The sequence below is a fragment of the Hemiscyllium ocellatum genome, assembly GCF_020745735.1.
Source record: "Hemiscyllium ocellatum isolate sHemOce1 chromosome 27 unlocalized genomic scaffold, sHemOce1.pat.X.cur. SUPER_27_unloc_1, whole genome shotgun sequence".
Lineage (NCBI taxonomy): Eukaryota > Metazoa > Chordata > Chondrichthyes > Orectolobiformes > Hemiscylliidae > Hemiscyllium > Hemiscyllium ocellatum.
In genome coordinates this window covers 1,164,205-1,191,715 of record NW_026867476.1, presented here as the reverse complement: position 1 = coordinate 1,191,715, position 27,511 = coordinate 1,164,205, and the positions used below count along the sequence as shown (strand labels likewise).

At 55.3% G+C, this 27,511-nt stretch overlaps 1 protein-coding gene across 1 annotated transcript in view; it reads left to right on the top strand.

The window, feature by feature from the left end:
• The window catches only part of parp2 (poly (ADP-ribose) polymerase 2), a 48,209-nt gene extending 21,030 nt beyond the window's left edge, over positions 1-27,179 (top strand). The window contains exons 6-17 of the mRNA XM_060821358.1: positions 548-618; positions 2,895-2,945; positions 6,600-6,696; positions 7,628-7,703; positions 8,196-8,307; positions 15,226-15,379; positions 17,553-17,691; positions 19,083-19,146; positions 20,676-20,810; positions 22,017-22,144; positions 25,501-25,600; positions 26,967-27,179. Of these exons, the coding sequence (XP_060677341.1) occupies positions 548-618; positions 2,895-2,945; positions 6,600-6,696; positions 7,628-7,703; positions 8,196-8,307; positions 15,226-15,379; positions 17,553-17,691; positions 19,083-19,146; positions 20,676-20,810; positions 22,017-22,144; positions 25,501-25,600; positions 26,967-27,179 (1,340 nt within the window). The remainder of the gene's footprint in view (positions 1-547; positions 619-2,894; positions 2,946-6,599; positions 6,697-7,627; positions 7,704-8,195; positions 8,308-15,225; positions 15,380-17,552; positions 17,692-19,082; positions 19,147-20,675; positions 20,811-22,016; positions 22,145-25,500; positions 25,601-26,966) is intronic.
• The last annotated feature ends 332 nt before the right edge of the window (positions 27,180-27,511 follow it).

Here is a 27,511-nt window from a genome sequence, read left to right as displayed (position 1 = left end):
GTCATGGGCCAAGGGGCTGGCAAACGGGGACTGGGTTAGGTTAGGGATATCAGGGTCGGCATGGAGGGGTTGGGCCGAAGGGTCTGTTTCTGTGCTGTATGACTCTGTGACTCATATTCCGCCCCCCCCCCCCCCCAACCACCCCTCCAGACCCAGTACTTAGTTTAAAGCCCCAATCAACCTCCCTACCGGGCACTCCCCCGCTCCCATTTACACAGGCAGCACGAGCCTCAGCGCTGCCTCCTTTTCCGAACTCACCGTTGATCGATGCCGGGGGGGGGGGGGGGGGGGGGGAGGCAGAAGCTGAGACGCCGAGTGATTTCGGAAGGAGAGGCGGGCTGGCGGAGAAATTAAACCAGGAGGGATTCGGGGAGGGGTTGGGGGGGGGTGCGAGGGAAGGAGATGGGAATGAGAGCGTTGCTCCACAGAGAGGTAGCACGGCTCGATGGGCAGAATGGCCACACACACACACACCCCCCCAATTGGCAGTGTACTCCCAGACGGGGTTTGCCGCCGAGACCCACCTCCCTGTCCCTTCTCTCTTCAGAAACAGTGAAGACGATGATCGTCAAGGGGAAAGCGGCCGTGGACACGGAGTGCCAACAGAAGCTGGGCAAGGTACCGGCGGTTTGGGGGGGGGGGGGGGGGAGAGGGGCAGCGGCGCGGTGCTGCCCCACGCAAGGATCTGAGCTGGACTCACAAAGCCGGCCCCCTGCGTCACTTCTCCGTGCCCACTCCCTCTGCTCCTGTTAACGCAGTGATCTGTTCCTCGCATTAATCCAAAACCCCTCCCGATGCCAACTCCTCGCCCTCCATTCCCCAGACTCTCCATTCCCCAACTCCTCGCCCTCCATTCCCCAGACTCTCCATTCCCCAACTCCTCGCCCTCCATTCCCCAGACTCTCCATTCCCCAACTCCTCGCCCTCCATTCCCCAGACTCTCCATTCCCCAACTCCTCGCCCTCCATTCCCCAGACTCTCCATTCCCCGACTCCTCGCCCTCCATTCCCCAGACTCTCCATTCCCCAACTTGGATTAGGCTTTTGGTGTGCAATATCTCTGCTGCTCTGTAGTTGTTCGCTCTCCCTCCCTCCCTCCCTCCCTCTCTCACTCTCTTGCAATGGTGGGATGTGCAATCTGTCTGTCTCTCTCTGTCCCTTTCTCTCTCATTCTCTCTCTCAGACATTTTCTCTCTCTGTCTCTCCCCCTCTCTGTCTCCCTCTTCCTCTCTCACACTCTCTCCCTTTCTCTCTCTTTCACTCTCCCTGTCATTCTCCCTCTCTTTCACTCTCTCTCTCCCTCTTTCCCCCTCACTCTTTCTCCTCAACTGTTTCTCCCTCACTCTTTCTCCCTCACTCTCTTTCTCTCTCTCTGTCTCTCCCATCTCACACACACTCACCCTCTCTTTCGCTCCCGCTCCCTCACTCACACATACACACTCACTCTGTCTCTTTCTCTCTCTCTCTCTCTCTCACACACACACACTCACTCTCTCTCTTTCTCTCCCTTTCTCTCTCTCTCTCTCTCTCACTCACTCACTCACTCACTCTCTCTCTCACACACACACACACACACACTCTCTCTCTCTCTCTCTCTCTCTCTCTCTCTCTCTCACACACACACACACACTCTCTCTCTCTGTCTCTCTCTCTCTTTACCTCACCTGCTCTCTGCTTGCTTTATTATTAATAAGGAATGTTCCAATTCCTGTCCCTGACGACGTGTGGCTGAGTTTGCTGACACCATCACCCAGGAGCGATAAGTCTCAGACATGCTAATTCAAAGACTAAACAATAGCTTGTTTAATGGTTATTGTGAACTCAGTGGTTAGCACCACTGCCTCACGGTGCCAGGGACCCAGGTTCGATTCCAGTCTCGGAGTGACTGTCTGTGTGCAGTTTGTACATTCTCCCGCCTTGTCTGCGTGGGTTTCATCCGGGCGCTCCGGTTTCCTCCCACAGTTTATGGTGGGTTGGCTGTGCTAAATTACCCATAGTGCCCAGGGATGTGCAGGTTAGGGTGGGTTGGCTGTGCTAAATTACCCATAGTGCCCAGGGATGTGCAGGTTAGGGTGGATTGGCCGTGCTAAATTACCCATAGTGCCCTGGGATGTGCAGGTTAGGGCGGATTGGCTAAATTACCCATAGTGCCCAGGAATGTACAGGTTAGGGTGGATTGGCCATGCTAAATTACCCATAGTGCCCAGGGATGTACAGGTTAGAGTGGATTGGCCATGCTAAATTACCCATAGTGTCCAGGGATGTGCAGGTTAGGGTGGATTGGCCATGCTAAATTACCCATAGTGCCCAGGGATGTGCAGGTTAGGGTGGATTGGCTAAGTTACCCATAGTGCCCAGGGATGTACAGGTTAGGGTGGATTGGCCATGCTAAATTACCCATAGTGCCCAGGGATGTGCAGGTTAGGGTGGATTGGCCGTGCTAAATTACCCATAGTGCCCAGGGATGTGCAGGTTAGGGTGGATTGGCCGTGCTAAATTACCCATAGTGCCCAGGGATGTGCAGGTTAGGGAAATGCAGGGTTACTGGGATAATTTAGGATGATGGGCCTGGGTGGGATGCTATTCAGAGGGTCGGTATGAATCTGTTGGGCCGAATGTCCTGCTTCCACACCGTGGGCATTCTACGATTAATGCCGTGGAGTGGCCCGACTCCCTTTGGTTTGATCTTTCTGTGGGCTATCCCCCTCGCTCTCTGACCACCCAGTCCTGTTCTCGGTCCCTCGTTCCCTCCTGTTCTCTGAAGGTTCGGTGGGTCTTCGGTCAATCTGCCGCGTGCTTCACTCTGTTTCCCTGCCTCGTGTGGAGCAGCACCCGCCCTTCGGAGTGCTGCTGGGAAGGTGCACAGTTAGTAACAGCTCCTTCCGCCCTCTACAGGCCCATGTGTACGGAGAAGGGGATGATGTGTACGACGCACTGTTAAACCAGGTAGGTGCCATAACCACCACCACCACCCACCCCGTCCCGTTCCCCTTCCCCACCCCCTTCCCCACCCCCTTCCCGTTCCCTTCCCCACCTCCTTCCTGTTCCCCATTCCCGTTCCCGTTCCCTTCCCCACCCCCCTCCCCACCCCCTTCCCACCCCTTCCTGTTCCCCTTCCCCACCCCCTTCCCGTTCCCCTTCCCCACCCCCTTCCCCATCCCCGTTCCCCTTCCCCACCCCCTTCCCCTTCCCCATCCTCATCTCCTTCCCCATCCCCTTCCCGTTCCCCACCCCCTTCCCGTTCCCCACCCCCTTCCCGTTCCCTGTCCCATTCCCCATCCCATCCCCATTCCATTCTCCAACATCCCAATCCACATCCCCTTCCATATACCCAACCCCATCCCTTCCTGTTCCCCATCCCCAGCCCCTTTTCAGTCCCCAGCCCTTTACCCATCTCCTTCCTTGTCCCCGTCCCATTCCCTGTTTCCTCCCCCTTCCCCATCTATCTCCCCTTCCCCGTCCCCCTTCCCCTTCCCCGTCCCCCTTCCCCTTCCCCGTCCCCATCCCCTACCCCCCACCCCATCCATCTCCCTTTCCCCATTCCCATTCTAGACGGGGTTTAATTTGGATAATTACGAGGTGTTACGTTTTGCTAAAACAAACAAGGGTGTGACCTGTGTCATTAAAAGCAGGGCCTTTGGTAGTGATTTGAGCAGAGAGACCCAGGGGTCCAGGGACATAATTCTTTCAAGCTTTCATCGCAGGTAGACGGCGGGGGCGGTGTGGGTAAAAAGGGCATTTCTAACGCTTGCCTTCATCGCTTTGAGTGCAGGAGTTGGGACGTCATGTTGAGGTTGTACGGGACATAGGTGGGGGCCCCCCTCTGTTCTGGTTCTGTCCCGGTCGCCCTGCTCCGGGGGGATATTATTAAAGCTGGAGGGGGCGCGGACGTGATTCACCAGGACGTTGCTCGGTACGGAGGGCTCGATGTTAGAAGGAGACGTGGGGGTGTTTGCTTTTTCCCCGCTGGAGAGTAGGACGTTGGGGGATGGCCTTATAGAGGTGTTATAAAATCGTGCGAGGAATGGTGATGGTGAATAGCAAAGGTCATTTCCCCAAGGGTGGGGGGAGTTCAAAACGTGGGGGCCTCTTTTCGAGGTGAGAGGAGAGTGGTTTGAAAAGGGGCCGGCGAGGCAACTCTTTCCACACCGAGAGTGGTTCGTGTGTGGAATGTGCTGCCTGAGGAAGTGGTGGGTACGAGTATGGTGCCAGTACAAAGAAGGCATTTGGTCATGTTCATGAGCAGGGAAAGGTTTGGAGGGATATGGGCCAGGAGCGACTGGTTTAGTTTGGATTAGATTCCCTTACCATGTGGAAACAGGCCCTTCGGCCCACCCAGTCTACACCGACCCTCCGAAGGGTCAGCCACAGAAACCCATTTCCCTCTGACTAATGCACCTAACATTTAGCACGGCCAATCCACCCTAACCTGCACATCCCTGGGCACTATGGGTAATTTAGCACGGCCAATCCACCCTAACCTGCACATCCCTGGGCACTATGGGTAATTTAGCACGGCCAATCCACCCTAACCCGCACATCCCAGGGCACTATGGGTAATTTAGCATGGCCAATCCACCCTAACCCGCACATCCCTGGGCACTATGGGTAATTTAGCACGGCCAATCCACCCTAACCTGCACATCCCTGGGCACTATGGGTAATTTAGCACGGCCAAGCCACCCTAACCCGCACATCCCTGGGCACTATGGGTAATTTAGCACGGCCAATCCACCCTAACCTGCACATCCCTGGGCACTATGGGTAATTTAGCATGGCCAATCCACCCTAACCTGCACATCTTTGTGACTGGCGCACGCAGAGGAAACCCACGCAGACACAGGGAGAATGTGCAAACTCCACACAGACAGTCACCCGAGGGTGGAATCGAACCCAGGTCCCTGGGGCTGTGAGGCAACAGTGCTAACCACTGAGCCACTGTGCCGCCCCCTATGGTCTGCATGGGCTGGTTGGATGGAAGGATCTATTACGGTGCTGTAGCACTCTGTGGCTGTGTGAATTTTGCAAACTGGGGAGCTCACGTGAGCAGCGATCTCATTGAAACATCCCAAACCCCGAGGGGACTTGAGAGGTCGCCTCCCTGACTTGGGGGTGGGGAGGGGGACACAGTTTCAGGATGAGGGGAGGGATCCGCCATAGATGAAGGAGATGAGGAGTAGTTTCTTCCCTCAGAGGGATACCCCACAGTTCTCTCGGGAAGGGAGTTGCAGGATGTTTACTCGTCGACACTGAAGGGAAGGCCGCTGCGTTTCCAACCTGACCTGCGCACGTTTGAACTGTTGGAGGACACATTGCCATGTTCCAACATTCTCCAAGATCGTGGCTGGTATATCGTCGCGGCTGAACTTTACTTGGACTCAGCTCCACTTCCCCTGCGCTCCCTCAATTCCTTCATTGTCCAGAGGGAGAGAGAAAAAAAAACGACCTTTCGCTTAAAAAATGTTGGCTGAAGTAGCGTTAACTCCTCCCCTGGGCCGGGAATTCCGTAGATTAACGACCCCCTCCGTGTGAGGAAATTCCTTCCCAATTCCGTCCTAAATCTGCTTCCCCCTAATGTTGAGGCTGCGTCCTCCTGTCCGAGTTTCACCCGCCAGTGAAGACGCCCTCTCTCATCTCCCCCTTATCCATTCCCTTCCCAACTTAAATGTTTCTGTGAGATCCCCTCTCATTCCCCTCGGTTCCGGCGAGTATACTCCCCGTCTGCTCAGTCTCTGCACGTACACCGACCCCCTCAACTCTGGAATCACCCTGGCGAACCTCCTCCGCATCCCCTCCAGTGCCAGTGCGTCCTCGCTCAAGTGAGGAGGCCCGAACTGAACGCAGTACCCCAAGTGTGGTCTCATCAGCGCCTTGTCTGACTGTAACGTCACCTCCCTGTTTATGAACTCAATCCCCTCAGCAGTGAAGGACAGAATTCCGTTTGCCTCCCTCATTACCTGTTGTTGTACCTGCAGGCCCACCCTCTGTGATTCATAGAACATAGAAACACAGAAAAATACAGCGCAGTACAGGCCCTTCGGCCCTCGATGTTGCGCTGACCCTAGCCCACTATCCTCCATATGCCTATCCAATGCCCATAAAGAGGGAGAGTCCACCACTGCTACTGGCAGGGCATTCCACGAACTCACGACTCGCTGAGTAAAGAATCTACCCCTAACATCTGTCCTATACCTACCACCCCTTAATTTAAAGCTGTGCCCCCTCGTAATAGCTGACTCCATACGGGGAAAAAGGAATTCGTGCACAAGGGCACCCAGCTCCCTCTGTACAGCAGCGCCCTGCAGCCTTTAACCATTCCAGGAATAATCCGTTCCACCGTTACCCTGACCGAAATGGATGACTTCACGTTTATTAACGTTGTATTCCATCTGCCGGACCTGACTCGACGTGCAACCGTGTGCATTTTAGGGCAGGCTGGGGAAAGTGGTGGGGAGGAGAGGAGAGGTGGTGGTGGGTTTGGAAGCTGCAGCCTCAGCACCGACGGCCCGTCATCGGTCATCAGGCTGAGGGGCGAGTGAGCGAAGATCAGCACAACGCGTGTGGAGGGCCACTCTAAACGCCTCACTGTCTTTCCAACAGACCAACGTCCAGTTCAACAACAACAAGTACTACATCATTCAGCTCCTGGAGGATGACGCAAGGAGGCATTTCAGCGTCTGGATGCGTTGGGGAAGAGGTACACAGCCCGGGATTGGTGCACAGAGCATCCCGACCGGTGCCCGTTGTCCAGGCTAGAAAATACAGGTCTCCGTGCGCCATGCACTTAGATATAACCTGGTCTGACCACTATACAAAGCTGGACGGACAATGTCTCGTTGCCTGGTCACACTGAGAGCACGACAGCTGCACTTCGAGGAGATGCAACAGACGGGGTGAAGGAGGGTCACGACGGGGGATATAAAATATTAAACAGGGACGGAGGGGGTGAAGGAGAGTCCCGACGGAGGATATAAAATATTAAACAGGGACGGAGGGGGTGAAGGAGAGTCCCGACGGAGGATATAAAATATTAAACAGGGACGGAGGGGGTTAAGGAGGGTCCTGACGGAGGATATAAAATATTAAACAGGGACGGAGGGGGTTAAGGAGGGTCCCGACGGGGGATATAAAATATTAAACAGGGACGGAGGGGGTTAAGGAGGGTCCCGATGGGAAGATATAAAATATTAAACAGGGACGGAGGGGGTTAAGGAGGGTCCCGACGGGGGATATAAAATATTAAACAGGGACGGAGGGGGTTAAGGAGGGTCCCGACGGGGGATATAAAATATTAAACAGGGACGGAGGGGGTTAAGGAGGGTCCCGACGGGGGATATAAAATATTAAACAGGGACGGAGGGGGTTAAGGAGGGTCCCGACGGAGGATATAAAATATTAAACAGGGACGGAGAGGGTTAAGGAGGGTCCCGACGGGGGATATAAAATATTAAACAGGGACGGAGGGGGTTAAGGAGGGTCCCGACGGTGGATATAAAATATTAAACAGGGACGGAGGGGGTTAAGGAGGGTCCCGACGGGGGATATAAAATATTAAACAGGGACGGAGGGGGTTAAGGAGGGTCCCGACGGTGGATATAAAATATTAAATGGCTGTTTTACCGTTTCAGTTGGGAAGGTCGGCCAACACAACCTGGTCTCGTGTGGTAGTGATCTGAATAAAGCCAAGGAAATCTTTGAAAAGAAGTAGGTGAAGTCAGGGTTTTTTAAGTTTGCTCGGTTTGTGTCGTATACTTCCAGGGACAGGGACAGCACGGGGTTAGATACAGGGTAAAGCTCCCTCTACACTGTCCTCCCATCCCAGGGACAGGGACAGCACGGGCTTAGATACAGGGTAAAGCTCCCACAACACTGTCCCCCCATCCCAGGGACAGGGACAACACGGGGTTAGATACAGAGTAAAGCTCCCTCTACACTGTCCCCCCCATCCCAGGGACAGGGACAGCACGGGTTTAGGTACAGAGTAAAGCTCCCTTTACACTGTCCCCCCCAATCCCAGGGACAGGGACAGCACGGGGTTAGATACAGAGTAAAGCTCCATCTACACTGTCCCACCAATCAGACAGGCTTGGGTCCTGGGAGGGTGTGCGTTAGCCTCGGTTTGCCGGGGGGAGGTGGGGGACGTTGCATTGTGTTAAACCTGGTGCTGGGATCTTTCGCCCTCCCCGTCCCTGACAGGTTCCTGGACAAGACCAAGAACTCCTGGTCGGATAGAATGTCCTTCGAGAAGTTGGCCGGAAAGTACGACCTGTTGAGTCGGGATTACAGTGGCGATGCCCCAGCGGAGGAGGTGAGTGGGCGTCTGCCTGCCCCTCTCGTCGGGGGACGGTGTCACGGGAAGGTTCTCGTCTTCTCCCGGGCCCTGTGTCCGTTACCAGCGTGCGTTATGTAGGGTCGGGGACAGTTTGGTGCCATGAGCAGGGAAATATGTCGATGGAGCCCTGTCCTGGAAGTATCCTGTGTCACCCATCCCAAGATCTCACAGCTTGCTCCCTCCGTTCCTCGCAGACCAAGTGAGTCTGTACCGGAGTGTTAGACAGCAACAGACCCATCCCCACCAGTACTGTACCCCAGTGTTACACTGGAGTGCAATACTGGTGGGTCAGGTCTGTCAGTGTATAACACTGGGGTACAGTACTGGTGGGGACAGGTCTGTCAGTGTATAACACTGGGGTACAGTACTGGTGGGGACAGGTCTGTCCCTGTATAACACTGGGGTACAGTACTGGTGGGGACAGGTCTGTCAGTGTATAACACTGGGGTACAGTACTGGTGGGGACAGGTCTGTCACTGTATAACACTGGGGTACAGTACTGGTGGGGACAGGTCTGTCAGTGTATAACACTGGGGTACAGTACTGGTGGGGACAGGTCTGTCCCTGTATAACACTGGGGTACAGTACTGGTGGGGACAGGTCTGTCAGTGTATAACACTGGGGTACAGTACTGGTGGGGACAGGTCTGTCACTGTATAACACTGGGGTACAGTACTGGTGGGGACAGGTCTGTCCCTGTATAACACTGGGGTACAGTACTGGTGGGGACAGGCCGGTCAGTGTATAACACTGGGGTACAGTACTGGTGGGGACAGGCCGGTCCCTGTATAACACTGGGGTACAGTACTGGTGGGGACGGGTCTGTCACTGTATAACACTGGTGTACAGTAGTGGTGGGGAGGGGTCTGTCCCTGTATAACACTGGGGTACAGTACTGGTGGGGACAGGTCTGTCCCTGTATAACACTGGGGTACAGTACTAGTGGGGACAGGTCTGTCCCTGTATAACACTGGGGTACAGTACTGGTGGGGACAGGTCTGTCACTGTATAACACTGGGGTACAGTACTGGTGGGGACGGGTTTGTCACTGTATAACACTGGGGTACAGTACTGGTGGGGACTGGTCTGTCAGTGTATAACACTGGGGTACAGTACTGGTGGGGACTGGTCTGTCAGTGTATAACACTGGGTTACAGTACTGGTGGGGACGGGTCTGTCAGTGTATAACACTGGGGTACAGTACTGGTGGGGACAGGCCGGTCCCTGTATAACACTGGGGTACAGTACTGGTGGGTACGGGTCTGTCCCTGTATAACACTGGGTTACAGTACTGGTGGGGACGGGTCTGTCACTGTATAACACTGGGGTACAGTGCTGGTGGGGACCGGTCAGTCAGTGTATAACCCTGGTGTACAGTAGTGGTGGGGAGGGGTCTGTCCCTGTATAACACTGGGCTACAGTACTGGTGGGGACAGGTTTGTCCCTGTATAACACTGGGGTACAGTACTGGTGGGGACGGGTCTGTCCGTGTATAACACTGGAGTACAGTACTCGTGGAGACAGGTCAGTCCCTATATAACACAGGGGTACAGTACTGGTGGGGACAGGTCTGTCAGTGTTAAACACTGGGATACAGTACTGGTGGGGACGGGTCTGTCCGTGTATAACACTGGGGTACAGTACTGGTGGGGACGGGTCTGTCCCTGTATTACACTGGGGTACAGGACTGGTGGGGACAGGTCTGTCAGTGTATAACACTGGGGTACAGTACTGGTGGGGACAGGTCTGTCCCTGTATAACACTGGGGTACAGTGCTGGTGGGGACCGGTCAGTCAGTGTATAACCCTGGTGCACAGTAGTAGTGGGGAGGGGTCTGTCCCTGTATAACACTGGGCTACAGTACTGGTGGGGACAGGTTTGTCCCAGTATAACACTGGGGTACAGTACTGGTGGGGACGGGTCTGTCCCTGTATAACACTGGAGTACAGTACTCGTGGAGACAGGTCAGTCCCTATATAACACAGGGGTACAGTACTGGTGGGCACAGGTCTGTCACTGTAAAACACTGGGGTACAGTACTGGTGGGGACGGGTCTGTCACTGTATAACACTGGGGTACAGTGCTGGGTGGGGACGGGTCTGTCACTGTATAACACTGGGGTACAGTACTGGTGGGGACAGGTCTGTCAGTGTATAACACTGGGGTACAGTACTGGTGGGGACAGGTCTGTCAGTGTATAACACTGGGGTACAGTACTGGTGGGGACAGGTCTGTCACTGTATAACACTGGGGTACAGTACTGGTGGGGACAGGTCTGTCCCTGTATAACACTGGGGTACAGTACTGGTGGGGACGGGTCTGTCAGTGTATAACACTGGGGTACAGTACTGGTGGGGACAGGTCTGTCAGTGTATAACACTGGGGTACAGTACTGGTGGGGACGGGTCTGTGCCTGTATAACACTGGGGTACAGTACTGGTGGGGACAGATCTGTCCCTGTATAACACTGGGGTACAGTACTGGTGGGGACAGGTCTGTCAGTGTATAACACTGGGGTACAGTACTGGTGGGGACGGGTCTGTCACTGTATAACACTGGGGTACAGTACTGGTGGGGACTGGTCTGTCAGTGTATAACACTGGGGTACAGTACTGGTGGGGACTGGTCTGTCAGTGTATAACACTGGGGTACAGTACTCGTGGAGACAGGTCAGTCCCTATATAACACAGGGGTACAGTACTGGTGGGGACAGGTCTGTCCCTGTATAACACTGGTGTACAGTACTGGTGGGGACGGGTCTGTCCGTGTATAACACTGGGGTACAGTACTGGTGGGGACAGGTCTGTCCCCGTATAACACTGGGGTACAGTACTGGTGGGGACGGGTCTGTCAGTGTGTAACACTGCGGTGCAGTACTGGTGGGGACAGGTCTGTCCCTGTATAACACTGGGGTACAGTATATTGGGGATGGGTCTATCCCTGTGTAACACTGGGGTACAGTACTGGTGGGGACAGGTCTGTCAGTGTATAACACTGGGGTACAGTACTGGTGGGGACAGGTCTGTCCCTGTATAACACTGGGGTACAGTACTGGTGGGGACGGGTCTGTCACTGTATAACACTGGGGTACAGTACTGGTGGGGACAGGTCTGTCAGTGTATAACACTGGGGTACAGTACTGGTGGGGACAGGTCTGTCCCTGTATAACACTGGGGTACAGTACTGGTGGGGACGGGTCTGTCCCTGTATAACACTGGGGTACAGTACTGGTGGGGACGGGTCTGTCCCTGTATAACACTGGGGTACAGTACTGGTGGGGACGGGTCTGTCACTGTATAACACTGGGATACAGTGCTGGGTCAGGACGGGTCTGTCAGTGTATAACACTGGGGTACAGTACTGGTGGGGACAGGTCTGTCCCTGTATAACTCTGGGGTACAGTACTGGTGGGGACCAGTCTGTCAGTGTATAACACTGGGGTACAGTACTGGTGGGGACAGGTCTGTCCCTGTATATCACTGGGGTACAGTACTGGTGGGGACGGATCTGTCCGTGTATAACACTGGGGTACAGTACTGGTGGGGACAGGTCTGTCCCTGTATAACACTGGGGTACAGTACTGGTGGGGACAGGTCTGTCAGTGTATAACACTGGGGTACAGTACTGGTGGGGACAGGTCTGTCCCTGTATAACACTGGGGTACAGTACTGGTGGGGACAGGTCTGTCAGTGTATAACACTGGGGTACAGTACTGGTGGGGACAGGTTTGTCACTGTATAACACTGGGGTACAGTACTGGTGGGGACAGGTCTGTCCCTGTATAACACTGGGTTACAGTACTGGTGGGGACCGGTCAGTCAGTGTATAACACTGGGGTACAGTACTGGTGGGGACAGGCCTGTCCCTGTATAACACTGGGGTACAGTACTGGTGGGGACGGGTCTGTCACTGTATAACACTGGGGTACAGTACTGGTGGGGACGGGTCTGTCCGTGTATAACACTGGGGTACAGTATATTGGGGACGGGTCTATCCCTGTGTAACACTGGGGTACAGTACTGGTGGGTACGGGTCTGTCAGTGTGTAACACTGCGGTACAGTACTGGTGGGGACGGGTCTGTCAGTGTGTAACACTGCGGTACAGTACTGGTGGGGACGGGTCTGTCAGTGTGTAACACTGCGGTACAGTACTAGTGGGGACAGGCCGGTCCCTGTATAACACTGGGGTACAGTACTGGTGGGGAGGGGTCTGTCCCTGTATAACACTGGGGTACAGTATATTGGGGAAGGGTCTATCCCTGTGTAACACTGGGGTACAGTACTGGTGGGGACGGGTCTATCCCTGTGTAACACTGGGGTACAGTACTGGTGGGGAGGGGTCTGTCCCTGTATAACACTGGGGTACAGTACTGGTGGGGACGGGTCTATCCCTGTGTAACACTGGGGTACAGTACTGGTGGGGACGGGTCTGTCACTGTATAACACTGGGGTACAGTACTGGTGGGGACAGGTCTGTCACTGTATAACACTGGGGTACAGTACTGGTGGGGACGGGTCTATCCCTGTATAACACTGGGGTACAGTACTGGTGGGGACAGGTCTGTCCCTGTGTAACACTGGGGTACAGTACTGGTGGGGAGGGGTCTGTCACTGTATAACACTGGGATTCTGTGCTGGTTGGGGACGGGTCTGACAGTGTATAACACTGGGGTACAGTACTGGTGGGGACAGGTCTGTCCCTGTATAACACTGGGGTACAGTACTGGTGGGGACAGGTCTGACAGTGTATAACACTGGGGTACAGTACTCGTGGGGACGGGTCTGTCCCTGTATAACACTGGGGTACAGTACTGGTGGGGACAGGTCTGTCACTGTATAACACTGGGGTACAGTACTGGTGGGGACGGGTCTGTCCATGTGTAACACTGGGGTACAGTATATTGTGGACGGGTCTGTCCCTGTATAACACTGGGGTACAGTACTGGTGGGGACGGGTCTATCCCTGTGTAACACTGGGGTACAGTACTGGTGGGGACGGGTCTGTCACTGTATAACACTGGGGTACAGTACTGGTGGGGACGGGTCTATCCCTGTATAACACTGGGGTACAGTATATTGGGGGCGGGTCTATCCCTGTATAACACTGGGGTACAGTACTGGTGGGGACAGGTCTGTCCCTGTGTAACACTGGGGTACAGTACTGGTGGGGACAGGTCTGTCCCTGTATAACACTGGGGTACAGTACTGGTGGGGACAGGTCTGTCCCTGTGTAACACTGGGGTACAGTATATTGGGGACGGGTCTGTCCCTGTGTAACACTGGGGTACAGTATATTGGGGACGGGTCTGTCCCTCTGTAACACTGGGGTACAGTATATTGGGGACGGGTCTATCCCTGTGTAACACTGGGGTACAGTACTGGTGGGGACAGGTCTATCCCTGTGTAACACTGGGGTACAGTATATTGGGGACGGGTCTATCCCTGTGTAACACTGGGGTACAGTACTGGTGGGGACGGGTCTATCCCTGTGTAACACTGGGGTACAGTATATTGGGGACGGGTCTATCCCTGTGTAACACTGGGGTACAGTATATTGGGGACGGGTCTATCCCTGTGTAACACTGGGGTACAGTATATTGGGGACGGGTCTATCCCTGTATAACACTGGGGTACAGTATATTGGGGACGGGTCTATCCCTGTGTAACACTGGGGTACAGTATATTGGGGACGGGTCTATCCCTGTGTAACACTGGGGTACAGTATATTGGGGACGGGTCTATCCCTGTGTAACACTGGGGTACAGTATATTGGGGACGGGTCTATCCCTGTGTAACACTGGGGTACAGTATATTGGGGACGGGTCTGTCACTGTATAACACTGGGGTACAGTACTGGTGGGGACGGGTCTATCCCTGTATAACACTGGGGTACAGTATATTGGGGACGGGTCTATCCCTCTGTAACACTGGGGTACAGTATATTGGGGACGGGTCTATCCCTGTGTAACACTGGGGTACAGTACTGGTGGGGGAAAACGCAGAAGGACAACGCAGAGGGAAGAAGACAGAGGCCAGAACGGAGAACTTTGGAATGGGAGCTGAAACTTCAGGAAGAGGGTGGAGGTATTGGATACGGCACAGGAAAAGATTTAACAAGAATGAATCCAGAGACCTGTCCAGGACGTTGATGAGCCCACACTTTTGGGATGCTGCATTCAGTTCGAGTCTCCCTGCTCTAAGAAGGAAGTTGTGAAACCGGAAAAGATTTGCAAGGATGTTGCCAGGGTTGAGGGGTTTGAGCTACAGGGAGAGGCTGAATAAGTGGGGCTGTTTTCCCTGGAGCGTCGGAGGCTGAGGGGGTGATCTTACAGAGGTTTATAAAATCATGAGGGGCTTGGATAGGATAAATAGACAAGGTCTTTTCCCTGGAGTGGAGGAGGTGAGAGGGGAAAGGTTTAAAAAGGACACAACTTTGTCACACACAGGATGGCGCGTGTATGGAATGAGCTGCCAGAGGAAGGGATGTAGGCTGGTACAATGACAGTATTTGGAAGACATCTGGTTGGGGACAGGGATAGGAAGGGTTTGGAGGGCTATGGGCCAAGCGTTGGCAAACGGGAACTAGATTGGGTTGGGATATCTGGCATGGACGAGTTGGACCGAAGGGTCTGTTTCAGTGCTGTACAGATCCATGATTCTACAAATTGAGCGTGCATCTGAAGAGGGAGGAGATGCGAGGGCACTTGGGGGAGATGAGCCGCTGTTGGAGGAAGCTGGTCTGGGCGCAGCTGACCAAATGGCTTCCTCCAGTGCGGTGACTGTGACACGACGCTGATCTTCAGCAACGGGTTTGGAAGAAAGCCGACGTTGTCAATGGGTCACGCTCACGCGCAGCGGGCTCACCCCACTGACCTGTTAGTTCCCATGTTGCAGCAGAGCACCAAGGTCGGACAGACGGAGAAGGTCCCCAAGTTGGAGTCAAAGCTGGACCATCGTGTGCAGGAACTGATTGAGCTGATTTGCAACATAAAGGCCATGGAGGAGATGGTGGTCCAGATGAAATATGATACCAAGAAGGCTCCACTGGGTAAGAGTACGGACTGGACTCTCAATGTATGATGTTTGGGTAACTTGTGACTTGGTGGAGATGGGCTGGGTTCACTGAGGTTCTTTACAACAAGGGATGCAGTCCCATCCTAGTCACGCTCCCACTCCCAGTCCCATCCCATTCCCAGTGGACCCCAAACCCCCTTCCCGTTCACTCCCATTGGACACAATCCCAATGGACCCCAAACCCCATTCCCATTCACTCCCATTGGACACAATCCCCATGGACCCCAAACCCCCTTCCCACTCACTCCCATTGGACACAATCCCAATGGACCCCAAACCCCCTTCCCGTTCACTCCCATTGGACACAAACCCCATGGACCCCAAACCCCCTTCCCGTTCACTCCCATTGGACACAATCCCCAAAGACCCCAAACCCCCTTCCCATTCACTCCCATTGGACACAATCCCCATGGACCCCAAACCCCCTTCCCGTTCACTCCCATTGGACACAATCCCAATGGACCCCAAACCCCCTTCCCATTCACTCCCATTGGACACAATCCCCATGGACCCCAAACCCCCTTCCCATTCCCTCCCATTGGACACAATCCCAATGGACCCGATCCAACTTGAAGTCGAGGATGTAAATTCTGAGCAGGTTTGTCATACATCATCGTCCGATCCCACCTTGAGTGCTCCCCAGCAAGAGTGTAACTCTGGCCTTGAGGGTCCGTGTCTTCTCACGATATCGCGCGGCCCTTGTGTCAGCCCCACATGGGGGAGAATCAGCAACGTCCTCCCCTCATTTCTCTGCTGCCCTCCCTCCCCCCCCCCCCCCCGAGATGGCCCTTGGGTTAATAACTCGCCATGAAGGACAACTACCATGGCACCTCAGCGCCCCCCAATTCCACCGGCTCCAACGTTCTGCGCCATCTGTGGGGCGAGGGTACCGGGGCAACATCGGCCATCCGACCGAGTCAGGAGTGAGTCTGAGTGAAGGCTGGCTGCCGCTGAACGGGTCGCCGAGTGTTGATGACCCTGAGGTGTCGCATTGGCTACTCCGGGCCGGAGAGGATGGGAAGAAGGGTCAGGAGTAGACCATCTGACCCGCTCCCGCCATTCACAATGACCCGCTTTCCCGCCCGCTCCCCATCCCTTGATAAATCGTTCCCGACCTTCAATGTCACCCCCCCAGCCCCTTGGGTGAGAGAATTTCAAAGGTCCCCCAACCCTCCGAGGGAACACAATTCTCTCCGTTGCACGTGGAACACAGTACAGTGAAGGGTCCGTCGATCAGCCTGATCTTTGAAGCACCGAAGGGCCGAGTGGCCTGAACTCTGCTGCACTGTTCTCTGTTTGATATTGTGCGTTGCCCTCCTGAATGATCAGACCTCCCACCCACCGAGACTGTCTCCCTAGCCCCCAGCTCCTTCTGAGAGGAGTGCTCCCGGCCACGTGGGAGCACTCACAGAGCCACACAGCACGGACACAGACCCTTCGGCCCATCCCGTCTGTGCCGACCCAGATGTTCCTCACCTGATCTAGTCCCCGTTTGCCAGCCCCTTGGCCCATTCCTCTCCAATCCCTTCCTATCCCTGTCCCCATCCACCTTTTCAATGCTGTCATTGTACCAGCCCCCACCACTTCCTCTGGCAGCTCATTCCACACACGCACCACCCTCTGGGTGAGAAAGTTACCCCCTCAGCTCCCTTTCCCCTCTCACCCTAAACCTACCCCCCTCGAGTTCTGGACTCCCCCACCCCAGGGGGGAAAAGACCTTGTCTATTTGTTGTATCCATACCTCTCATGGTTTTATAAACCTCTATAAGGTCACCCCTCAGCCTCCGACGCTCCAGGGAAAACAGCCCCAGCCTGTTCAACCTCTCCCTGCAGCTCAAACCCTCCAACGTCCTTGTAAATCTTTCCTGAACCCTTTCACAACATCCTTCCTGAAGCAGGGAGAGACCCGAATTGCACGCAGTATTCCAAAAGTGGCCCTAACCAACGTCCTGTCCAGCCGCAACATGACCTCCCAACTCCTGTACTCAATACTCTGACCAATAAAGGAAAGCATACCAAACACCGCCTCCTCCTCCGCCCTGTCTACCCTGCAAGTCCACTTCTTATCAATGAATTCTAGAGAAAAGGCCGGTCCGATTTCCTCAACTTGTGTGACCGCTCACCCTGCTGGTGTCTCCCTCTGTCAGGTAAACTGACCACGGCCCAGATTAAAGCTGGCTACCTCTCCCTGCAGAAGATTGAGGACTGTATTAACCGGAAGGTGAGCGGGAAGGCCCTGGTGGAGGCCTGCAACGAGTTCTACACCAGGATACCGCACGACTTCGGGTAAGAGCTGGGCAGAGCCCTCCGAGATCTCGGTCCCGGCCACTCCTGTGGGCGTTCCGCGCTGAAGGAAGCCCCGATTCCCTTCGTCCTGCTCCCGGGAATGTGGGTGTCATGGGCGGACGGCCGGCGCTTGCGTACCGATCGGGTGGGGGCACAGAGATCAAAGCTGCAGCCCCACGGTGCACGGGATCTGGGTTCAATTTAACTCTCGGGTGGCTATCTGTGTGGAGTTGGCACATTGTCTTCTAACGGAGCCTCCGGTTTCCACCCACAATCCAAATTCTACAGGTTCGGGTGGATTGGCCGTGCTGAACTACCCATAGTGCCCAGCGATATGCAGGCTAGGGTGTACTATGGGTACACCCTGGCACTATGGGTAATTTAGGACAGCCAATCCACCCTAACCTGCACATCCCTGGGCACTATGGGTAATTTAGCACGGCCAATCCACCCTAACCTGCACATCCCTGGGCACTATGGGTAATTTAGCATGGCCAATCCACCCTAAGCTGCACATCCCTGGGCACTATGGGTAATTTAGCATGGCCAATCCACCCTAAGCTGCACATCCCTGGGCACTATGGGTAATTTAGCACGGCCAATCCACCCTAACCTGCACATCCCAGGGCACTATGGGTAATTTAGGACAGCCAATCCACCCTAACCTGCACATCCCTGGGCTCTATGGGTAATTTAGCACGGACAATCCACCCTAACCTGCACATCCCTGGGCACTATGGGTAATTTAGCATGGCCAATCCACCCTAACCTGCACATCCCTGGGCATTATGGGTAATTTAGCACGGTCAATCCACCCTAACCTGCACATCCCTGGGCACTATGGGTAATTTAGCATGGCCAATCCACCCTAACCTGCACATCCCTGGGCATTATGGGTAATTTAGCATGGCCAATCCACCCTAACCTGCACATCCCTGGGCACTATGGGTAATTTAGCATGGCCAAACTACCCTAACCTGCACATCCCTGGGCACTATGGGTAATTCAGCACGGCCAATCCACCCTAACCTGCACATCCCTGGGCACTATGGGTAATTTAGCATGGCCAATCCACTCTAACCTGCACATCCCTGGGCACTATGGGTAATTTAGCATGGCCAAACTACCCTAACCTGCACATCCCTGGGCACTATGGGTAATTTAGCACGGCCAATCCACCCTAACCTGCACATCCCTGGGCACTATGGGTAATTTAGCATGGCCAATCCACCCTAACCTGCACATCCCTGGGCACTATGGGTAATTTAGCATGGCCAATCCACCCTAACCTGCACATCCCTGAGCACTATGGGTAATGTCGCCCAGCCAATGTTCCCGCCACAGGCATCGTCCCTCCTGTTAACCTGCGTGTTCCGCGTTCTTCCCAAAAGGCTGAAGACACCTCCTTTGATCAGAACCAAGAAGGAACTGCAGGAGAAAGTGGGACTGCTTGAGGTAACTTTCTCCCTTTTCTGGTTATGAGCGCAGAACCTTCGGCCCAACTCGTCCGTGCCGACCCAGATATCCCTAACCCAGTCCAGTCCCCGTTTGCCAGCCCCTTGGCCCATATCCCTCCAATCCCTTCCTATCCCTGTCCCCATCCACCTTTTCAACGCTATCATTGTACCAGCCCCCACCACTTCCTCTGGCAGCTCATTCTTCACACGTACCACCCTCTGGGTGAGAAAGTCACCCCCTCAGCTCCCTTTCCCCTCTCACCCTAAACCTACCCCCCTCTAGTTCTGGACTCCCCCCACCCCAGGGGGAAAAGACCTTGTCTATTTACCCCTATCCCTGCCCCTTCATGGTTTTATAAACCAGGTCACCCCCTCAGCCTCCGACGCTCCAGGGAAAACAGCCCCGGCCTGTTCAGCCTCTCCCTCCAACTCAAACCCTCCTTGTAAATCTTTTCTGAACCCTTTCACAACATCCTTACCGACAGGGAGGGAGGCCGGAATTGCACGCAGTAATCCAAAAGCGGCCCTAACCGATGTCCTGTCCAGCCGCGACATGACATGACCTCCCGACTCCCGTACTGACTGCTCCGACCGAGAAAGGAAAGCGTACCAAACGCCTCCTTCACTATCGGCGACAGTAAGGGCTGCGGATGCTGGACACCAAAAGCACAGCAGATCAGCCAACGCCCGAGGGGCAGGAGAGCCGGTGTGTTTGGGGCTGAGACCTTGCCGTGAAGTGCTGCCCTGACCCGCCTTTCCAAAATGCATCCCCTCGTGTTTACCCACGCTCGTCGGCTGACCTGACCGTCGTCCCGTTGGACTCTGAGGTCACCTTCTTCGCTGTCCGCCCATTTTGGTGTCATCTGCAAACTTGCCAAACCTCTGTTCACGTCCAAATGACAGAAGGCTGTGGACCCAGCACCGGTCCTTGTGGCACACCGCGGCTCACAGGCCCGAAAAGCCAACCCCCGCCTCTCTTGTCGAGAAGCACCTTTGCCCACCCAACAACACGCTGCCCCCTCGGTATCGCCGACTGCGTCTACCTGTCGGCGAGGGAGGGGTAACGCCCTCTAACGTTCTCTCTCTCTCTCTCTCCTGACGACAACTCGGGCGTGGAGTCTGCTCCGGCCACAGTCTTGTGCTCTGTGGCAATCTGCTCTCTCACCAACTCCACTTCCAATCGCGGGCGCGCACAGTCGGTTCCGTGTTCCCATAATGACGCTGCAGCCCACTGCCCCAGACTGACTGTTTTGTGTGTGTGTGTGTGTGTGTCCTTGTCTGTGTCTCTGTGTCTGTGCGTGTATGTATGTATGTATGTGTGTGTGTGTCTGTCTGTGTGTGTGTGTATCTGTCTGCATGTGTATGTGTGTGTATCTGTGTCTGTGTGTCTGTGCGCGCGTGTGTCTGTGTGCGTGTGTGTGTGTCTGTGTGTGTGCGCGTGTCTGTGTGTATCCGTGTTTGTGTGTGTGTGTGTCTGTGTATGTGTCTGTGTGTACGTGTGTGTATGTATTGGTCCGTGTGTTACAGGCACTGGGTGACATTGAGATTGCCATCAAGTTGGTGAGCTCTGAGATGGAGAGTACAGAGAACCCACTGGACCAACACTACCGCTCACTGCAATGCAGCCTACAGCCCGTGGATCACACAACAACGGAATTCAAGGTCAGTCGCTCCTCAGGACTGTCTGAGGTGGGACAGTTATCCTGCTCTCCGGGAAGGGGAAGGGTGCACGTGGTCTCAGCATTCATAGATACAGGATAAAGCTCCCTCTACACTGTCCCCCCATCCCAGGGACAGGGACAGCACGGGGTTAGATAGAGAGTAAACCTTCCTGTACACTGTCCCCCCCATCCCAGGGACAGGGACAGCACGGGGTTAGATACAGAGTAAAGCTCCCTCTACACTGTCCCCCCATCCCAGGGACAGCACGGGGTTAGATACAGAGTAAAGCTCCTTCTACACTGTCCCCCATCCCAGAGACAGGGACAGCACGGGGTTAGATACAGAGTAAAGCTCCCTCTACACTGTCCCCCCCATCAAACACTCCCAGGGACAGGGACAGCACGGGGTTAGATACAGAGTAAAGCTCCCTCTACACTGTCCCCCCCATCAAACACTCCCAGGGACAGGGACAGCACGGGGTTAGATACAGAGTAACGCTCCCTCTACACTGTCCCCCCCATCCCAGGGACAGGGACAGCACGGGGTTAGATACAGAGTAAAGCTCCCTCTACACTGTCCCCCCCATCAAACACTCCCAGGGACAGGGACAGCACGGGGTTAGATACAGAGTAAAGCACCCTCTACACTGTCCCCCCCCATCCCAGGGACAGGGACAGCACGGGTTAGATACAGAGTAAAGCTCCCTCTACACTGTCCCCTCCATCCCAGGGACAGGGACAGCACGGGGTTAGGTACAGAGTAAAGCTCCCTCTACACTGTCCCCACCCCCCCATCAAACACTCCCAGGGACAGGGACAGCACGGGGTTAGATACAGAGTAAAGCTCCCTCTACACTGTCCCCCCCCATCAAACACTCCCAGGGACAGGGACAGCACGGGGTTAGATACAGAGTAAAGCTCCCTCTACACTGTCCCCCCCATCCCAGGGAGAGGGACAGCATGGGGTTAGATACAGAGCTGGGGGGGGTTCGCATTATAACCGCGATGGTGGCCGGAATGCGCTAAGATCACCTGGCGTGGCCCCTCGGTGTGGCAGGATCTGACCCCTCCCCGACTCGACAGGGCCGCCCTCCCCGCGGAGGTGTGACGGTCGGTTCAGGGAGCGGGTGGTGGTGTCCGCGCGTGCGGCCGAGTGTCGAGCGATAACCTGCTTCTTTCCCCCACCACCTCCCTCTTCCCCCTCCAGGTGATCGAGCAGAGCCTGCAGTCCACACACGCGGCCACCCACAACGACTACACCATGAAGCTTCTGGAGGTCTTCGAGGTGGACAAGGCTGGGGAGGCGGAAGTTTTCCGCACGGACCTGGGAAACAGGTGAGCTCTCTTCCCGGCGGTCCAGCAACACGGCACCCATTACCGAGTTACACTGACTGGTGTCTCTCAGCCCCCTCTCTCCCTCAGGGAGATATCTGTACACTGACTGGGGTCTCTCAGTCTCCTCTCTCTCAGGGAGATATCTGTACACTGACAGGTGTCTCTCAGTCCCCGCTCTCTCTCTCTCAGGGAGATGTCTGTACACTGACCGGTGTCTCTCAGTCCCCTCTCTCAGGGAGATATCTGTGCACTGACTGGTGTCTCTCAGTCCCCGCTCTCTCAGGGAGATATCTGTACACTGACTGGAGTGTCTCAGTCCCCTCTCTCTCTCAGGGAGATATCTGTACACTGACTGGTGTCTCTCAGTCCCCTCTCTCTCTCTCAGGGAGATATCTGTACACTGACTGGTGTCTCTCAGTCCCCTCTCTCCCTCTCAGGGAGATATCTGTACACTGACTGGTGTCTCTCAGTCCCCTCTCTCCCTCTCAGGGAGATATCTGTACACTGACTGGTGTCTCTCAGTCCCCTCTCTCTCTCAGGGAGATATCTGTCCACTGACTGGTATCTCTCAGTCCCCTCTCTCTCTCAGGGAGATATCTGTACACTGACTGGTGTCTCTCAGTCCCCTCCCTCTCTCTCAGGGAGATATCTGTACACTGACTGGTGTCTCTCAGTCCCCCCCTATCTCTCTCAGGGAGATATCTGTACACTGACTGGTGTCTCTCAGTCCCCTCTCTCTCTCTCAGGGAGATATCTGTACACTGACTGGTGTCTCTCAGTCCCTCCCTCTCTCTCAGGGAGATATCTGTGCACTGACTGGTGTCTCTCAGTCCCCTCCCTCTCTCTCAGGGAGATATCTGTACACTGACTGATGTCTCTCAGTCCCCTCTCTATAGTCAGTCAAGTGGTCGGGAGTCTCTTGCTGTGGGAGCCCAGTTTTATCTGATCAGGGTCGTCATGTCCGCTGAGACACTGTCCCAGGCAGAGCCTACAGGTTTGGATATCATCATGTGCACTCAGGTCAGGGAATGTATCCTGGAGTCGATCCCCTGAGTTGGCGGGAATTTGTCCCAGGAGCAAGTTTGGGACCTCAGTGGTTTAGGGAGGGCGAGCGGAGACCTGATCGAACCAGATCCTAGGAGGCGTAGTGGGTTCGACAGGACGGGTGCTGAGCGGATGTCCCCCCCACCACCCCCTCGTGATGTGGGAGGGGGGCCGTGCAGTTTGAAAACGAAGAGAGGTTGGGTGTCCCCCATTGGAGAGGGAGACGAGGAACGTGTTCGTCCGTCAGTGAGTTCCGTGGAATTCTTTTACCCGGAGAGCGAGCGGGGAGTGGGGGGGCTTGGCACACGGGATGTGAGTGTGGCCGAGTCTGTGGTCGAGGGAGGGACGGGCGGGAAGGTTGGGCTGGGTGAGGTTGGATCAGGCCCCCTGTCTTGTCGAACGATCGGGGGAAGGGGCCCATTCCTCGTCCTACTTCCCGCGTTCCTCCGCAGAGTCTCGCAGCCCAGGAAGGGTTGCAGCTTTACTCATTTACCCCTGGCCATTCCCCGTGGGCGATGTCCGAACATTGCTGCGTTGGCCTCCGAAGATACATCCTCCACCCACCGGGGCGGCACATTGGTTCAGTGGTTAGAGATGCTGCCTCAGGAAACCTGGGACGCCGATTCGATTCCCCCCCGCGGGCAACTCTCAGCGTGGAGTTCCCCGTGTCAGCTTGGGTTTGCTCCGGGTGCTCCGGTTTCTTCCCACTATCCAAAGGTATATATTTTTGGTAAATTCGTCATGCTAAATTACCCATAGTGCCCAGGGATGTGCAGGTTAGGGTGGACTGGCCATGCTAAATTACCCATAGTGCCCAGGGATGTGAACGTTAGGGTGGATTGGCCGTGCTAAATTACCCATAGTGCCCAGGGATGTGCAGGTTAGGGTGGATTGGCCATGCTAAATTACCCATAGTGCCCAGGGATGTGCAGGTTAGGGTGGATTGGCTATGCTAAATTTCCCATAGTGCCCAGGGATGTGCAGGTTAGGGTGGCTTGGCTATGCTAAATTACCCATAGTGCCCAGGGATGCGCAGGTTAGGGTGGATTGGCCATGCTAAATTACTCATAGTGCCCAGGGATGCGCAGGTTAGGGTGGATTGGCCATGCTAAATTACCCATAGTGCCAAGGGATGCGCAGGTTAGGGTGGATTGGCCGTGCTAAATTACCCATAGTGCCCAGGAATGTGCAGGTTCGGGTGGATTGGCCGTGCTAAATTACCCATAGTGCCCAGGGATGTGCAGGTTCGGGTGGATTGGCCGTGCTAAATTACCCATAGTGCCCAGGGATGTGCAGGTTAGGGTGGATTGGCCGTGCTAAATTACCCATAGTGCTCAGGGTTGTGCAAGTTAGGGTGGATTGGCCGTGCTAAATTACCCATAGTGCCCAGGGATGTGCAGGTTAGGGTGGCTTGGCTATGCTAAATTACCCATAGTGCCCAGGGATGCGCAGGTTAGGGTGGATTGGCCATGCTAAATTACTCATAGTGCCCAGGGATGCGCAGGTTAGGGTGGATTGGCCATGCTAAATTACCCATAGTGCCAAGGGATGCGCAGGTTAGGGTGGATTGGCCGTGCTAAATTACCCATAGTGCCCAGGGATGTGCAGGTTAGGGTGGACTGGCCATGCTAAATTACCCATAGTGCCCAGGGATGTGAACGTTAGGGTGGATTGGCCATGCTAAATTACCCATAGTGCCCAGGGATGTGCAGGTTAGGGTGGATTGGCCGTGCTAAATTACCCATAGTGCCCAGGGATGTGAACGTTAGGGTGGATTGGCCATGCTAAATTACCCATAGTGCCCAGGGATGTGCAGGTTAGGGTGGATTGGCCGTGCTAAATTACCCATAGTGCCCAGGGATGTGAACGTTAGGGTGGATTGGCCATGCTAAATTACCCATAGTGCCCAGGGATGTGCAGGTTAGGGTGAATTGGCCGTGCTAAATTACCCATAGTGCCCAGGGATGTGCAGGTCAGGGTGGGTTAGTCAGCTGAATTTGTAGAGTAATAGGGGAAGGGAATGGGTCTGGGTGGCTTTCTTTTTAGAGGGCCAGTATGGGTCTGTTGGGCCGAATGGCCTGTTTCCACACCGTGGGAATTCCATGATACCTCAAATCCCCACGCAGCCAGCAACGGCCTCAGCAGATGGCCCGATCCCAGCGGAAGCTCCGTCCCCCGAACCCGGATTGTCTCGCTGTTGTAGCTCGGACGCCCCCACCCCTCCCCCCCTCTCCGTTTCCCTCGCCCGTGGCCCTGGCCGCTCGCCGACACTGCCGGCACTCGAAGACGCAGCCTCTGTCTGTCTCTCCTAGGCAACTCCTGTGGCACGGATCCCGCCTTTCCAACTGGGTCAGCATCCTGCAGCAGGGGCTGCGAGTGGCCCCCCCTGAAGCTCCCGTCACCGGCTACATGGTGAGTGAGGGTCACGGGCGTGCGCAGCGGAGGGTGGGGGCCAATTGAGCGGGGAGTGCTCTGTCCCTGTGGGCGGTGTGGAGCTTCTCGAGTGTTGTCAGAGCTGCCCCTCTCCCCATCCAGGGGTAAGTGGGGAGCATTCCCTCCCCCCTCCCTGACTTGTCGATGATGGGACAGGGCTCTGAGGGGAGAGAGTCAGGAGGGGAGTGACTCCCTGCAGGATTCCCAGCCTCTGACCCTGCTCTCGTAGCAGCTGGGTTTATACAGGGCTGGGGGGGGGGTCCACGTTCAGTTTCCGTTCAACGGTAAACCCCCAGGATGTTGGTAGTCAGTGATGATACCATCATTGAATGCCAAGGGGCGGTGGATAATTGTCTCTTGTTGGTGTTGAGGGGAAAATCATCAGCCTCAGAGTTTATTGTACAAGGAAATACCGGGGAGAGAGAGAGTCGCTGCGTGTCTTCTCTCGACCCTGTGCACACGTCAGGGAACGTTTATACGTCATGTGGTACAATAGGTCAATGATGAGGTTCTTGGTTCTGTTACATGGTTCGTTTCTGGCAATCATTGCAGAATCGTTGATAGTTTCGATCCAGTCTTCCAGCGCAGCCTTTTTGTTAATTTCAGTGCCGTCGTCATTGTCAGTTCCAGCGCAGACATTGTCAGTTTCAACGTCTGCGCGGACGTCCATCGCTGTGGTCATGGGGGCTCATCGCTCTCCCTGAGAAGCCCTGGCTATTAGCATTTCGTACTGAGTCTGTACCAAGCTGTTAGCATTTCTGTTCGAGGTGTTGGCTGGACCCAGACACTTCTGCGGGCAGTGTTGGTTATTCGTATGTATTCTCTCCCCCGCCCACCTTGAGCTAATCAACTGGGTTTCGAGTGCTTTGTGCTGCTATTCTGGTGGCCCCAGGCAGTGCTGTCTCTCTCTGTACTGTCATCCGGCGGCCATCTTGTGTGTCACTTTGGCCAACTGATGGCTCAGCGGCCATCTTGTGTGTCACATTGGCCAACTGATGGCTCGGCGGCCATCTTGTGTGTCACGTTGGCCAACTGATGGCTCAGCGGCCATCTTGTGTGTCACGTTGGCCAACTGATGGCTCGGCGGCCATCTTGTGTGTCACGTTGGCCAACTGATGGCTCAGCGGCCATCTTGTGTGTCACGTTGGCCAACTGATGGCTCGGCGGCCATCGTGTGTGTCATGTTGGCCAACTGATGGCTCGGCGGCCATCTTGTGTGTCCGTGTGCCCCAGTGTCACCCCGCCCCGTGCCATCTCCCTCTTCATCGGTGATGGTGACAGCCTGGCGTTTGTGTGGCGTGGACATTGCTTGCCAGTTGTCAGCTGACGTCTGGGTATTGTCCAGGTCTTGCTGTGTTTAGACGTGGATCGCTTCAGTATCCGCGGAGTGGCGAGTGGTGCTGAACACACTGTAAGACCGTTGGTGGACATCCCCCTCACTCCTGACCTTCTGAGGGAGGGGAGGTCATCGATGGAGCAGCGGAAGGTGGTTGGGGGGCCCCGGGACACTATCCTGAGGGCGCGCCTGCAGAGCTGGTCCTGGGGTTGGGCTGACTGACCCTCCCAGCGACCGCGACCGTCTGCCCACGTTCCAGGTGTGAGCCCAGCCCACCGCAGAGTCTACCCCACCCGATACCCCCAGTTCTGCCACACTCCGCCGAATTGAGCCACTCTCCCCTCACCCTGTGGGGGTCAGCTCGTTTTGGCCATGTTTGAGCCAAGGCTGTGGTGAGGTCAGGGGGTGGATGGGCCCTCACGGAACCCAGAACGCCAATGTTACATTCTCTCGTGCGGAGGGCTGAGGGGAGAGAGAGAGAGAGTGGGGGTGGGAGAGGGACAGAGAGAGAGAGAGTGGGGGGTGGGAGAGGGACAGAGAGAGAGAGAGTGGGG